The sequence below is a fragment of the Plectropomus leopardus genome, chromosome 2, assembly GCF_026936395.1.
Source record: "Plectropomus leopardus strain MGB_pleo_1.0 chromosome 2, ASM2693639v1, whole genome shotgun sequence".
Lineage (NCBI taxonomy): Eukaryota > Metazoa > Chordata > Actinopteri > Perciformes > Serranidae > Plectropomus > Plectropomus leopardus.
The window spans coordinates 42,976,157-42,991,770 of record NC_142177.1 but is presented as its reverse complement, the minus strand read 5'-3'; the positions used below and the strand labels follow the sequence as shown (position 1 = coordinate 42,991,770).

Genomic DNA, 15,614 nt, shown 5'->3' with positions numbered 1-15,614 from the left:
CTCAATGGTTCCTCTGTAGAATGTAGTCAAGATGGGTGGTGGAGCACTTGCCCGCTTGAGTTTGCGCAGGAAATAGAGGCGCTGCTGGGCTTTCTTGGCCAGTGATGCGGTGTTGGTAGTCCAGGAGAGATCTTCACTGATGTGCACCCCCAGGAATTTGGTGCTGCTCACCCTCTCCACTGCAGCTCCGTCAATGGTCAGTGGCGGGTGTTGGGTGTGGCCTCTCTGGAAGTTGACAACAATCTCCTTAGTCTTGCTGACGTTTAGCAGGAGGTTGTTGTTCTTGCACCACATGGTCAGGAGCTCAACCTCTTTCCTGTAGTGAGTCTCGTCGCCCTTGGTGACGAGCCCCACCAGTGTTGTGTCGTCCGCAAACTTCACAAGGTGGTTGGAGCTGTGGGTTGGTGTGCAGTCGTGTGTCAGCAGGGTGAAGAGCAGAGGACTGAGCACGCAGCCTTGTGGGGCCCCTGTGCTCAGGGTGATGCTGCTAGAGGTGTTGTTGCCAACACGCACTGCTTGTGGCCTCTGGCTGAGGAAGTCCAGCAGCCAGTTGCAGAGGGAGGTGCTGAGGCCTAGTTTGTCCAGTTTGCTGATGAGTTGTTGTGGTATTATGGTGTTGAAAGCTGAGCTGAAGTCTATGAACAGCATTTGCACATATGAGTCTTTCTTGTCCAGGCGAGTGAGAGCTGGGTGGAGGGCAGAGCAAATTGCATCCTCCGTGGATCGTTTGGCTCTGTATGCGAACTGGAAGGGGTCCAGGGTGGGGGGGAGGGTGGATTTGATGTGTGACATGACTAGTCGTTCGAAGCACTTCATGATGATGGGTGTCAGTGCTACGGGACGGTAGTCGTTGAAGCAGGATGGGGATGATTTCTTTGGCACGGGTATGATGGTGGTGGCTTTGAAGCATGATGGGACGATGGCTTGCTTCAGGGAGGTGTTAAAGATGTCTGTGAAGATATCCTTCAGCTCCTCTGCGCAGTCCTTCAGCACACTACCAGGGATGTTGTCTGGTCCTGCTGCTTTCCGGGTGTTGATGGCGGAAAGTGTCTTCTTCACGCTGGCGGCAGACAGGCACAGAGGTTGGTCGTGCGGAGGCGGTGAGGTTTTCTGTGGGTGGGTGTTATTTTGAGCTTCAAAGCGAGCAAAGAAGCTGTTCAGGTTGTCGAGCAGAGTGGTGTTGCTCTCACAGCTCCGTGGCGCGGGCTTGTAGTCTGTGATGGCCTGAATGCCCTGCCATAGGCTCTGTGCATCCTTGCTGTCTTTGAAGTGGGAGGTTATCTTGTGTGTGTAGCCTTGTTTTGCTTTCCTTATGCCTCGGGACAGGTTGGCTCTTGCAGTTCTCAGGCCAGAATCATCTCCAGCTCTGAAGGCGTTATCTCTGGCCCTCCGCAGCCTGTGAACGTCCCCTGTCAGCCATGGCTTCTGATTAGCCCGAGTGGTGATGGTCTTCATGTGGGTCACATCATCAATGCATTTGGTGATGTAGGAGGTCACAGGCTTTGTATGCTCCTTTGTGTGAAGTGTAGACTAAGTCCAAGATGTTGTTTCCCCTTGTTGGGAAGTGAACATGCTGATGAAACTTTGGAAGAACAGTCTTGAGATCAGCATGGTTAAAATCTCCAGCGAGGATGGTGAAGCTGTCTGGATGTGCTGTCTGTTGCTCACTGATTGCCAGATACAGTTCATTAAGCGTCGCGTTTCTATCGCTGTTGTTGTTCGTGGGGGGTAGATAAATCGCGAAAATCAATATCGCGCTCATCTCCCTGGGCAAGTAGAAGGGGCGACACTTAATGATCATAAACTCCGCCAGTGGTGAGCAGTGTTCACCAGTGAACTGATGAATTCAGTCTTGTTAACTGCGGACTGACAGTTCCAAAGACCAAAGGTAAGTGAGTGTGGGCTGGGACCACTTTCTGGGAGAGCGGACAGGTTTTGCGGATTGCCTGTACGGCAGACTGTGCGTCTTTTCTGGTTGCCGATAATGACCGGGATGCGTGAGAGACACATTGTGCATTAAACTGAAAACAGACTGAAAACAGACAGGCGGCAACTGTAGTCGGTGTCCTTGCTCGGTGGACTCGCGCAGGTAGACTCGCAGGTCTTTACCCTGTGTGGGCTGACGCTTTCGCTGACGCTCAAGCGCAGTCTGTGCCTTTTTAGGTACTTGAACACAGTCACAGCTGTTTCCAACTTGACTGATTGCGCCCAGCTGAACCGCCCCTGTCTGGTTTCACTTGGGCAATCAATAGAGGGTGTGACCCGCGTCAGCTGACCTCACCTATTGTTGCAGAGAGAAACTGAAACTCAGTGCTAAGCACTTAACGACCCCCCAGCACAAAAACAAACCCAAGCAAGATTTCACCTTACCTAAGCTGGCTCAATCCTTCTTCTGTCTAAGATTCAGTGCTTGTTGAGTATGAGTAATATGTGCAGAAACATGAAGGGAGCAGAGCCGCTCTGTTAGCCGGAGGTCGTGCCCACTGTGGATGAGCCTGTCTGGACGGAAATGTGGGTTAGGGTTAGGGTTAGGGTGCAGTTTTCGGTGCAGTGATGCCACTCAGAGGAAACTGCTCGCTTGTCACGTCTGCTCCTTTGCAGCCTCTCCTCACTCACCTCTCTGCTCATCAGCCTGGTTTCCTCCACCTGCAGTGTTTCCCTCTCTCTCCCTCTGCCTGGCTGCGCCCTTGTCAGCGGTATCACCTCCACCTGTTGCTCATTTCCTGTCCCCACCTATATAACCTGCCGTGTCTCACCCTCGGTGCCAGATTGTTCTTACTGATGAGAGACTATCCAGCGCTCTGTTTCTGCCTGCCTGTTGCCGCCTCTGTCCGTCCCCGACTAACCTGCTCTGTCTCTGCCCCGGTGATCCGACCTGCCTTCTGAATCCCGACTCTGAGTTTGATTTGCGCCTTCCTCCTTCCTGCTCCCTAAGAAAAGGAGGAACTCAGCGAGCCTGCTCTCCAGCGAGATCCGTCATTGTTGGAGTGGATTCGGCTGCTCTGCTCGACTCACCTGCTCCGCTCTTCCGGTGGGTTCCCTGCCCGAACCACGCCATTGGTTCGGCCCGCTTCTGCTAATAAAGCCTCTGAAAGACTCTGTCCGGTCCCTGTGTTACTTTTGGGTCCAATAACCAGCCCTGATATCGCTCTTTGTGTCCACAGTCAGCAGGATGTTGCTAACTTGGGTTTGTTGCTGCTTCGCTTCAGAGTTAACCAGCTGACTTTGCAGAGTTGCTGGTAAACCTGTCTGTCATTGATGTATTTATTTATTTCACCAGCCTGCCCGGGGACTACAGGTGGCTCTGCTAGAACCTGGTACAGAGCACCTCTCCTTTTATATGAGGTCAAGGTTTTATTGTGCACTGTCCCTGTCTAAAAAGAATTACTTTACCGTGAGGAACGTCCCAATGTCAGCAAGCCGACGAGGAGTGAAGGAGGTGCAGGGAGCTCCTGCAGAGAGATGCTTCCTTTGTACTTTGAACTTGGGTAAAAATGACTTCCTACTCCTAAAAGTGCAAAGAAATGGCCATTCAAGTCCAAATTCAGAACCTTCGGAGTCTTTGTGAGTCTTTGTGAGTCTCTGTGAGTCTTTGTGAGTCTCTGTGAGTCTCTGTGAGTGTCTATAAGTCCTTGTGAGTCTCTGTGAGTCTCTGTGAGTCTCTGAGTCTTTGTGAGTCTCTTTGAGTCTCTGTGAGTCTCTGCGAGTCTTTGTGAGTCTCTGTGTGAGTCTCTGCGAGTCTTCGTGACTCTTTGTGAGTCTCTGCGAGTCTCTGTAAGTCTTTGTGAGTCTCTGAGTCTCTGCGAGTCTTCGTGACTCTTTGTGAGTCTTTGTGAGTCTCTGTGAGTCTCTGCGAGTCTTTGTGAGTCTGTGAGTCTTTGTGAGTCTCTGTGAGTGTCTATGAGTCCTTGTGAGTCTCTGCAAGTCTCTGTGAGTCTTTGTGAGTCTCTGTGAGTCTTTGTGAGTCTCTGTGAGTCTCTGCGAGTCTTTGTGACTCTTCGCAGCCTGCTGGCCTCCCATCTAGCCTCCTACATCAGTAAATCTACATGGAGCCAAACTGGATTGAGAAGTCAGAAAAACCAACATGGGATTATTGACGTCGGACCTGCAGTGAAACGCAGCACCATGTTAGCCTGATGAAGCCAGTGGTCACACGCTACAGTGACCGATCATGTTTGAGGACGAGGATTGTGGGAAACTGAGTTCTCAGCTGCCGCAGTGTGCGGCCCGAGATTACAGGAAACATCTGCTTACACAAGTGAAGAGTCCAGTGATCCCGACAGCCAGCGATCAATAAATCAGACTGAAGCGATAACTGTTCAAACACTGCCGGCTGAAGTCCTCCGACCGAAACACAGAGACGAGCTGCAAAACATTAACTACCGAACCGCGCAGCCATCGAGTCGCTGCTCATGTTTTTCATGTTTTTTCTGTTCATCTAAACTCCCCTCAAATCCCGTCTCTCTGCCAGCGGTGACTTCATCGTCAGCATCCAATGCTCCCCTCATTCACACTCGTTCACACTCGTTTCCCCTTGTTCACACTCGTTCACACTCGTTTCCCCTCGTTCACACTTGTTTCCCCTTGTTCACACTCGTTTCCCCTTGTTCACACTCGTTCACACTCGTTTCCCCTCGTTCACACTCGTTTCCCCTCGTTCACACTCGTTCACACTCGTTTCCCCTCGTTCACACTCGTTTCCCCTCGTTCACACTCTTTCACACTCCTTTCCCCTCGTTCACACTCGTTTCCCCTCGTTCACACCATCTCGACGCTGTTTCATTATCGGCTTGGTGCTCCAGCACATAAATTATTCATGAATGTAAATCATAAAAGAGAATACTCTGATAATTTTTTTGTAAAGAGTCAGTATCACTCAGGTAGTAAATATATTTCCATGGTATTAAATATTGTACTTTTACAGTAACTGGTTATTAATAGTTACATTTTACACACAAACCATCATTAATCTTGTAAAATATGATGCACTGTCATAGATAAAATGACACTTTATATTACAGACTGATTAAAATTACTGCAACCCAAAAATACTTCTGCAGTTTGAATGAAGTATGCAGTAGTACTTTTTAAATGCAGAGCTGGTGCTTGTATTTTGACACTCTTGTATTAAAACTTTTACTTGCGGAAAAAGATCTGTGTACTTAATAAATTAAGCCCAATTGACATAATTTTCCCCCCGCAGGTATTTAAAAAATATGTGAAAAAAGGCATCAGCAACTTGGCAAGAAATGAGTAGATTTATAAAATTATTATCATTATTACTATTTTAAGAAATAGTAAGGGGAAAATGTTCAGAAAACTATTTTATAATTATATTTTACAATGATGTTGGTAATAATGAAGGTTTCTTTTTCTTTTTTGTCATTTCTTGCTAATTTTTTGGCTCATTTTCCTTGATTTTTTGAAAGAAATATCATCTTTTTTTGTCAGGTTTCAAAGGATTAAATCAACCGCTGTGCATCCCAACAAATCTGCACGAGCCTGACGTCCTCAAATCATAAATCATAAGACTATGATAATGTTTCAGAGATGTATGAATGTATGTTCGGTTCATCCGAACCAGTAATTTACTTTAAATTTACTTAAATTCCACTTTCTCACACACACACACACACACACACACACACACACACACACACACACACATAAGAAAATTAAAAATGATAAACAGGTCAAACATCTTTCACAGTTATCAGGACAGTCTTTGGACCGATCAGCAGCAGAAGGATCAGTTTTTAAAGGAAAAAAGTGCTTAAAAATTATAATAATTCTATAACATCATTTTAAATATGTAATTATGATCATTTTAAATGTAGATTTCTCCTGGCAGATTGGTTTGATTTCTTTTAAAACACGGGAGGAAGGCAATGAGCAATCAAAGAAAAAATGAAGCAAAAATTTGCACAAAATCAGTAATAATTGCAAGAAATTTACCTGAAAATAAGTAATAATAATAATAATAATAATAATAATAATAATTTAAACAAAAAATCATTTGGAAAACGTGCTTAAAAATTATAATAATAATAAAACATAAAATATGTACTTTTTCTACTAAAGAACCAGTGGAACATGTGAGCTGCGGGATCAGACTCGGTCCTCCTCTGGGTCTTACCGGACTTCACCATCCCCTCCCTGGCAGACTGCTGATCCATGTGATCCATGTGATCCATGTGGTCCATGTGGTCCATGTGATCCATGTGGTCCTGGTCCTGATGATCCTCATGGGTTTCCGTCTGTGTGAAGCTTCACTCTCTCTGCAGGAGCAGCAGCGCTCCTCTGCTCCCCACTGACTCATGCCAGGCGTAAAACAACCGTCACATGATCCTCCCAATGGCTCCTCCCCCCCCTCCTCCTCCTCCTCCTCCTCCTCGGTCTGACCTGCTCTCAGTCTTTTCCCACGCTGCCGGCAGCTTCATCAGGTTTCATGTGTTTGAAATTAAAACGGTGAAAAACCAAAAACTCACAAAAACAGAGTTCGTCCTCTGAGGAGACGTCCGGGTCTCCACATTTCTGCAAATCACAGAAATGTGACGTTTCTTTGGTGCTACTCAGCGGAAACACTGAAACTCGACGTTTCGATAACATTGAGCTCAACACGTGGTTTTGGTTCAGGCCCAAAAAACGCTCGGTTACAGTCCTAAGATCTAGTTTTACCTCAAACAAACTCTTTTAGTGGAGAAGACGCTGCTGGAAATACGACGACTCTAAAAACATCAGAGAGCGACTAACCGTGTTTGATGCACGTCTTTATAACGTCCTGTTCCTCCCAGAATGCATTGCTTTCCATTGACGGGAACCTGAGCTGGACAAACTCACCTCGTCCATTTGGATGCTTTCCGTTTCTCACACGTGGCTGCTTTGGCGGCGGCTCGTGGTCGATGCTGTACGCCTTCTGGAAAACACAGAAGAAGAAAACGAGAGATGAGCAGAAATATCTTGACAGATGAGCTCTCACTTCGGTCTGTGCAGCCGTCTCACGGCCGTGACCGCCACAACGTGTGATGTGATGAGCGACCTCTGACACGCTGTTGTCACGGCGTCAGCTCTTCAGCGTGTTTAAAGTTTAAAGTGAACTTTTCGTCTCAGTCGTCTGATATAAAGTCTGTTCGGTGTTTCCCTCGGAGGACTCTCAGGACAGTCCATCAACCACAGCCATCACCGCACCCTTCTAACCAGGCTAGCATCTAGCATTAGGTTCAGCCCCGCCCCCTCGCCCAAATATGGTCACTTACGGCTCCAAAACTCCCAAGATGGCGACTGCAAACAAAGTGATGGATGATGTCACCGTTTAAACGTCTTTTAATCTGTACAGTTTATAACCCGGGTCTTTGTTTTCCTCCCTCTCTGTCCCCCTTCGTCTCCCCCATGTCCTCCCTCTGTCCCCTTGTGTCCTCCCTCTGTCCCCCCGACGTCTTTCAGCCGCTTGTCTCCTCTCAGGCTGCAGGTCATTTGGACGGCGTCCTCTCTCACTGAATGGACATTGTGTTGGTTGCTAGGAAACGTCATCAGGCTTCAACATGGTGACAAGGCCCTCACTGTCTCACAGACCCCCCCGTCCCCGTCCCCGTCCCCCCGGAGTCTCAGGAGGAGACATGAATGTTGTTTACTGCAGGTTGAAGATTTCCTTAAGGATCCTAAACTGGTCCCAGTCTGTCCGTCCACCAGCAGCTGAGGACCAGTTCAAAACCCAGAGGGAGGACACAGTTTAACAAGACATTTCCAGGACATTTCCAGGACTTTTCCAGGACTTTTTCAGGACTTTGAGGCAAATGTTAAAGACCAAACATTCTCTGTACTGACCCTCGATGCTCCTCATGGCTGCTTTTTCATCACTTTATAACAGCTTTTTAAAATAAAAAATAAAAAACAGAACAGGATCAGAACTGCAGATTTGAATAGAATTTAGGGACTGTGTGTTATTTATGAGAGGGGACGGGGTGCTGCAGAAAGAGGGAGGCATGTCAAATAAAGTTTTAAGCCCTGGGGAGGGACTGACGTTTTTATTTAAAAAAGGGATCTTATTTAATATTTTGGCAATTTAAAAAAAAAAAAAAAGTTGTCAACTGATTATTTTCTTTTTTTTTTTTTTTTTTTAAAAGGTTAATTTTAAAGAAAACATTCTGGCTTGTTTTGTATTTATAATTTTTGGCTTTTTTTAAATTTAAATTTTTGGGCACTTTTTAAAATTATCTTTTTTATTTTAAAAATGCATTTTTTAAATTATATTAAATTGTATTTGCTGATACTTAAAGAACAAAAAATGGTGATTTTTCTCTTTAAAAAGTTGTGGTGATATTAAAGAAAAGTGGCATGTTTGTGTCCCTATTTTTAAATAATTTTAAAAATATTTTTATCGGTTAATGTATTGATGTTATGTTTACTTATTATTATTTAGTATCTTCTGTGTAGGATTTATTTTTGTGCTCTCGTGTCCGTTTGTGTTCTTGTTTGTCTGAATTATTTTGAATATATTTGTTGATAAAGCTGTAAAACGAACAGCTGATGTGACCGAGGAGCTGATCTGAGGTCAGAGTGACCTCTGCTGGACGGGCAGTGACATCACAGCTCGGACGTATTTAACCCTCTGTGGTCTGAACCAGATCTCACTGCTGAGACAACACGTCCCACTTCGTGTCCACTCAGGGACCGTGTCCGATTCTTCACTGATAGACGACGGTCCCTAACGTCTCCGTGTGTCTTTAGCTGCGGGGATTTTCTGGGATCTTAATCTGGATTTAACCCAACGAGGATTCACATCGACACTCAGACCGAAACTGGTTTACAGGTCTGTCAGTAAAGAGACGTGGATCAGACTGATCCTGGATCTGTTCTTCTTCTTCATGTGTTTGTTCGTGAGCGACGTTATGCAACCACCGCTGAAAATAGTCTGTCACAGCGCACACACACCAGGTCATGACCTCAGTGTGAGGAGGATCTGATATATATATATACATATATGTGTATGTGTATATATATATATATATATATATATATGTGTGTGTGTGTGTATATATGTGTGTGTGTATATATATATATATATATATATATATATATGTATATATATATATATATGTATATATATATATATATATATGTATATATATAGTCAAAAACTTAAAAAAAAAAAAAGCTCAAAGATTTAAAAAAAAAAGAAAGGAAGAAAAATCACTGAAATACGTCTCTGCGAAGCAGACTGAGCGTCTTCTCTGTCCTTACAGGGACAGGTCTCTGCAGACTGAGCGTCCTCTCTGTCCTCACAGGGACAAGTCCGTCCACCTGCTGCTGAGGGGAACTCTCAAACTAAAAGTAGATCTGTGAGTCGATGTGAATAGTTTGATACCTCTGTCCGTCCACACCGCGGTCCTGCTGTCATCTGTTGGTCACCATGGCAACGACCCCTCCCTGGACAGGTGTGTCTGTCCCCACAGCTCAGATATTTGTTGTCTGTCTCTGTCCAGCAGAAATCTGTCCTCATGTCCTCACAGTCAACGTCACCACATGTTTAATGTCCTCACAGTCCTCATGTCTCTGTGTTTTTTTAATGTCCTCACAATCCTCATGTCTCCGTGTTTTTTTAATGTCCTCACAGTCCTCATGTCTCCACATGTTTAATGTCCACACAGTCGTCATGTCTCCGTGTTTTTTAATGTCCTCACAGTCCTCATGTCTCCGTGTTTTTTTAATGTCCTCACAGTCCTCATGTCTCCGTGTTTTTTAATGTCCTCACAGTCCTCATGTCTCCACATGTTTAATGTCCACACAGTCCTCATGTCTCCACATGTTTAATGTCCACACAGTCGTCATGTCTCCGTGTTTTTTAATGTCCTCACAGTCCTCATGTGTCCACATGTTTAATGTCCTCACAGTCCTCATGTCTCTGTGTTTTTTAATGTCCTCACAGTCCTCATGTGTCCACATGTTTAATGTCCTCACAGTCCTCATGTCTCTGTGTTTTATTAATGTCCACACAGTCCTCATGTCTCCGTGTTTTTTAATGTCCTCAGTCCTCATGTCTCCACATTTAATGTCCTCACAGTCCTCATGTCTCCGTGTTTTATTAATGTCCACACAGTCCTCATGTCTCCGTGTTTTTTAATGTCCTCACAGTCCTCATGTCTCCACGTTTAATGTCCACACACTCCTCATGTGTCCACATGTTTAATGTCCTCACAGTCCTCATGTCTCCGTGTTTTATTAATGTCCTCACAGTCCTCATGTCTCCACATGTTTAATGTCCTCACAGTCCTCATGTCTCCGTGTTTTATTAATGTCCTCACAGTCCTCATGTCTCCACGTTTAATTTTTTTTCATCTAATGTAATGTCATTTTATTTGTATTTTTTAATTTAATGTTATTTATGGTTTTATTTTAATTTATTATTTATTTTAGTTTTATTTTTTATTTGAACTTTATACTTTTTATTACTTATTTTAATCTTCACTAAATAGTGTAAAATCTCCATCACAGTGTGTCACACATGATTTCAGTGATTTTGAGACCTGGACCCACATCAGTTATGTTGTGCTGCGTTCAGACACTTTTACTGAGCTGTTTAACCCTTTTAAACCCAAGCACACTGGTCTGACTTCGGTCAAAGACACGGGAAAAGGACACGAGTGACAAAAACGTCCCACAAACTGCAAGAAACGATGAGGTGACGAAGAAAAAGAAAGTTGGTTTTAGAAAAAAAGGATAAATCTTAAAGAAATGTGAAGAACATATATATGTATTATTTTTAAATCAGCATTTTTTTCATCTTTGTTTTGTTGCTTTTTATCTAAATTTATTTTCAGGTCATTTACTTTTTTGTGTATTTTGTGTGTTTAATTTCAGCTCACTGTGTCGTTTTCTGTATATTTTTGGGCCATTTTTTGTTACTTTTGTTTGTTGTGTTTTTTTCATCATATTGTCTCTTTTTTTCAGCTAATTTTCAGGTGATTTTTTACACTTTTTACAGGTTTCCTGCTGATTTCTGTCCTGCTGGTTGTCTCCTGTTTTTTGGCTGATTGATGATGAATCAGCTCCACGTGACGCTCACTGACCTTCTTTCCATACGCAGCTCCCATTCTGCCCGTCCTCCTGTCCACACTGTCCTCCTGTCCACACTGTCCTCCCTTATTCCTCAGCACTTTTCCCCAGCAGCCTCCTCCTGCTGCTCCTCCTGCTCCTCCTGCAGGTCTGTCAGTCCTGTGAAATGTGAGGCAGCTTCATTCCAGCAAGCAGAACCAGAACTGAGCAGCTGACACAGAGAGGAGGAGGAGGAGGAGGAGGAGGAGGAGGAGCAGAGGGAGGAGGTGTCCCGGCCACCTGTTGACTCTGTGCTCTCAGCTGTGAGGAGTTAAGACGCTCTGATTGGATTAGATTAATGACAGGAGACGGACGGAGAGCAGTGAAGTCCAAACTCCTGAAAACACAGTCCAATACCTGCTTTTGTTCGGGAACCTGAGCGGCTGCCGTGACAACAGCTGTTTGAATTCTCCTAAAATTAAGGAGAGGTGCGCCAGTGTGTCCTATATAATCTCCTTTAGCAGACACCGGTGCATCCTTTACCAAAGGAAAGGAGAGAATCACCCATAAGTCTTTGCATCAGCAACTTTTAAAGTGACGCGTGACATCGGCCATTTCAGCTGTTTGATGACGTTTTGATGCAGAAGCTGCCAAAAATGGCGGAAAATGCTCTACTCTAGTACGACGAAACATATCGAAATATGACACGTCGGGGCGGCCTCTAGCTCACCTGCTAGAGTGTGCGCCCCACATACCGAGGCCTTTGCAGCGGCCAGAGTTCGATTCCAGCCTGCGTTTCATTCCCCCTCTCTCCCACATTTCCTGTCTTTGTACAGATGTTCTATCAATAATATCAGAAAAATCCCCCAGAAAATAATCTTAAAAAAACAGCTGAAAACCACATAAAATAATAATCGAGTGCTGAGTTACACCGTTGTAGAGATCAGTGCAAAAACGGCTAAAAAAACCACAATATGGCATTTGGAAAACACGACCGAAAATGCCGTATGGCGAAAAATATGACATGTCAATTAAAGAGCTTAAAACCACATAAAATAGTGTGCTATGACACGCCCACACTGCTCTGTGGGGACAATACTCTGCTTTGTGGGGACATTAGTATGTCCGGACATAACTCTGCTCTGTGGGGACAATACTCTGCTTTGCGGGGACATTAGTATGTCAGGACATTACTCTGCTTCGTGGGGACAATACTCTGCTCTGTGGGGACAATACTCTGCTTTGTGGGGATATTAGTATGTGGGGACATTACTCTGCTCTGTGGGGACATTAGTATGTAGGGACATTACTCTGCTCTATGGGGACATTAGTATGTCCGGACATTGCTCTGGGGACAATACTCTACTTTGTGTGGAGATTAGTATGTGGGGACATTACTCTGCTCTGTGGGGACATTAGTATGTGGGGACATTACTCTGCTCTGTGGGGACATTAGTATGTCAGGACATTACTCTGGTCTTTGGGGACAATACTCTGCTTTGTGGGGACATTAGTATGTCGGGACATTACTCTGCTCTGTGGGGACAATACTCCGCTTTGAGGGGACATTAGTATGTCTGGACATTGCTCTGGGGACAATACTCTACTTTGTGGGGACATTAGTATGTGGGGACATTACTCTGCTCTGTGGGGACATTAGTATGTGGGGACATTACTCTGCTCTGTGGGGACATTAGTATGTGGGGACATTACTCTGCTCTGTGGGGACATTAGTATGTGGGGACATTACTCTGCTCTGTGGGGACATTACTCCAGTGAGCCTTTAGAAAAACTACAGATGTGTTTTCACACAAACTGAAACTTTATTTAAAACTTCTTGAATGAGCAAAACAACAGGGAAAGATTTACACAAAGACACAACATCATGGAGGACACTGCTGATCCAGGCGGCCATCTTGGCTGTCCTCACTTCTTCTTCTTGTTGAATCTGACGGACAGAAGACAGCGTCAGCCATCGTTTTTCGGGTTTTACGTCTGACTCATGGCTCAGGGCACTTACTCTTATCTGTCAATGTCACTGTCATTAAAAAAACATAAAAACACCTCTGTGCTGTTAGAGTTAAAAATGTCACTACAACATCGTAGTATCGTACGCCGTTAAAATTACGATCAAAAGTTCACAGTACTCTGTGATATGACATATATCACAGTTTGAGTGAATGTGGTGTTTGATGATTATATTGACTCTGTGCGACGTTTTACTGCAGTTTAAAGTCTCTCTGTCACACAGATGAGGAAATACAAAGACCGCTGTTTTACTCCAACTTCCTGCTTCCCTTTCAAAACAAAAGCCCAAAAGATGGTGAAAAACATCAGTTGCTGATACAGTGCATTTTATTTTGAAACATTGATAGGACTGTGTTGTCGGCTGTGCAGGAGCTCGTATGACTGAATGAGTAGAGTTTGTGCTTATAAATGTGGAAGTACAGTACTAATATCTGCGGCCGTGACGCAGCAGTGACAACGCTGCATGTGTGAACACCACACGCATGAAACACGCTGCAGCTCGGCGAGGCTGAGGTCACGCACTGTTGACGCGCTGAGTGAAACGGGCATAAAACCGCACGTCTTCCTCTTCTTCTTTGTTGGCGGTGAAAACCAGTTTAAAGGTGCAACACATCGTCCACCCTGAGGTGCGCCGCCACAGATCAATAACAGAAATGATCACCTGTAGTGACACGGTTATTGTTTTGACCACAGAAACGTGTCACATTTTCACGAACTGTGCCTCCACAGACTCGTCATAACATGTTACCATGGAGACGACCGCAAACCCTTCACTACAGCATCGACACGCCACGGTTTGATTTGTCCATCAGAGAGACAGACAAGCAAACGGCACGCCTCCGTCCATCAGAGACAGAGAGAGCAGGTAAACTCACCTGCCCGCACGCTTCCTGTCCAAACCCAGGCGCTTCCTGTCTGCGAAGGACGGGCTGCAAGAAGACAGAGACATGTGAGACAGGTGTACAGAGAGACATGTGAGACAGGTGTACAGAGAGACATGTGAGACAGGTGTACAGAGAGACATGTGAGACAGGTGCAGAGACAGATAGGTGTGGGGACAGACAGGTGTCTCACCCCGCTCTGTAGTGTCTCAGCGTCTTGCTGCTGGTGTTGGTCAGCTCTTTGTCAAACGCGGACTTCTTTCCTCCTTTTCCTGCTTTCTGATTGGCTGCAGCTGAGACACACCTCAGTTAGTACTTCTGACAGAAGGATGTACTACATCTGAGCAGTTTAAAATACTGATGTACTACATCTGAGCAGTTTAAAGTACTGATGTACTACATCTGAGCAGTTTAAAGTACTGATGTACTACATCTGAGCAGTTTAAAGTACTGATGTACTACATCTGAGCAGTTTAAGTTCTGATGTAGTATTTGTGAGTACTTTGAGGCACTGGTGTGTATCTGACCTCGGGTGGGCGTCTCGTCCTCGGGCATGGCTCTCGCTCTCTTCGGGCGCCGCTCTCTCTTCGCCGCCCGCTCAGCGAACATCTGAGCCTTCAGGATCTCGAACTGAGCGCGCTCCTCGGGCTGACAGACGAACCCACAGACAAAAACTCTGTCAGTCACATTTTCATGGACATTTCAAAATTTTTTAAAGACCCGTATTATTTCCTTTCTTGCCTTTGGTTCGAATTCAAGCCTGCGGACGAGACGGTAAACAAACCGCCGAACGCTCGAGCTGCGTCACATCAGCAGCTTCACCGGAGCATTACCCATTACTCTGATGACATCATCACACCAAACAAAATCACATGGCTAAACCTTTTATGAGTTTTAGAAAAGTTTTGAAAAAAATTGAGAATTTAGTTTCCAAGCCTGTATGATGTGTTCAAGAACCGTTGGAAATCTGAAAATCAGAAAATTTCTGATTTTGTGGTTTCTGGCTGTGATATATGGTGTGATTGAAAAATTGAGAAACTGACAAAAATGTAATTTAAAAAAAAGCCAAAATGTTTTCTTGGAAAAAAAACACCAAAAAAATCAATAACAAAAATTGCCGAAAAAATTGCCGAAAAAATTGCCTGATCACAACACGCCTCCAGTGGGGCACACAGATCCATTATTGATCGATTATCGATCGATTATCGATCAGTCAGAGATTCTCGCTTGCTGCTCGTTCACAGTTCTCACCGTCAGCTCCTTCTTCTTGCCGTTCTTCACGAACTTCTCTCTCTTCTTCTTCCCTCTCAGAGCCAGATCGAACTCTTGCAGAGCCTGAGACCCTGAAACACACCAGGACCAGTTACTGCACTGCACAGTACTGCAGAGTACTACAGAGTACTGCACAGTACTGCAGACCCTGAAACACACCAGGACTAGTTACTGCACTGCACAGTACTGCAGAGTACTGCAGAGTACTACAGAGTACTGCACAGTACTGCAGACCCTGAAACACACCAGGACCAGTTACTGCACTGCACAGTACTGCAGAGTACTAGAGTACTGCACAGTACTGCAGACCCTGAAACACACCAGGACCAGTTACTGCACTGCACAGTACTGCAGAGTACTACAGAGTACTGCACAGTACTGCAGACCCTGAAACACACCAGG

The 15,614-nt window shown here is 45.0% G+C and overlaps 2 protein-coding genes and 1 long non-coding RNA gene across 6 annotated transcripts in view; 1 reads left to right on the top strand and 2 right to left on the bottom strand.

The window, feature by feature from the left end:
• Window positions 1-11,465, bottom strand: part of LOC121938850 (protein FAM107B) — a 24,484-nt gene extending 13,019 nt beyond the window's left edge. Inside the window, exons 1-2 of one of the 2 annotated variants that reach the window (XM_088071340.1) lie at window positions 11,067-11,465; window positions 6,841-6,916 (exon numbers count right to left, since the gene is read on the bottom strand). In XM_088071340.1, the coding sequence (XP_087927466.1) occupies window positions 6,841-6,916; window positions 11,067-11,090 (100 nt within the window). In that variant the 5' untranslated portion in view covers window positions 11,091-11,465. Of the gene's footprint in view, window positions 1-6,136; window positions 6,326-6,840; window positions 6,917-11,066 lie in introns of those variants that run through there. The other variant, XM_088071344.1, reaches the window with a different exon arrangement.
• LOC148190310 (uncharacterized) overlaps window positions 8,646-15,614 on the top strand; it is an 8,380-nt gene continuing 1,411 nt past the window's right edge. Inside the window, exons 1-2 of the long non-coding RNA XR_015775235.1 lie at window positions 8,646-8,809; window positions 9,243-9,434. This is a non-coding gene — a long non-coding RNA (uncharacterized LOC148190310). The remainder of the gene's footprint in view (window positions 8,810-9,242; window positions 9,435-15,614) is intronic.
• The window catches only part of ddx27 (DEAD (Asp-Glu-Ala-Asp) box polypeptide 27), a 17,367-nt gene continuing 14,585 nt past the window's right edge, over window positions 12,833-15,614 (bottom strand). The window contains exons 17-21 of one of the 3 annotated variants that reach the window (XM_088071322.1): window positions 15,192-15,283; window positions 14,468-14,588; window positions 14,134-14,233; window positions 13,935-13,988; window positions 12,833-13,069 (exon numbers count right to left, since the gene is read on the bottom strand). In XM_088071322.1, coding sequence (XP_087927448.1) covers window positions 13,054-13,069; window positions 13,935-13,988; window positions 14,134-14,233; window positions 14,468-14,588; window positions 15,192-15,283 — 383 coding nt within the window. In that variant the 3' untranslated portion in view covers window positions 12,833-13,053. The remainder of the gene's footprint in view (window positions 13,070-13,934; window positions 13,989-14,133; window positions 14,234-14,467; window positions 14,589-15,191; window positions 15,284-15,614) is intronic. The other 2 variants (XM_088071320.1, XM_088071326.1) reach the window with 2 other exon arrangements.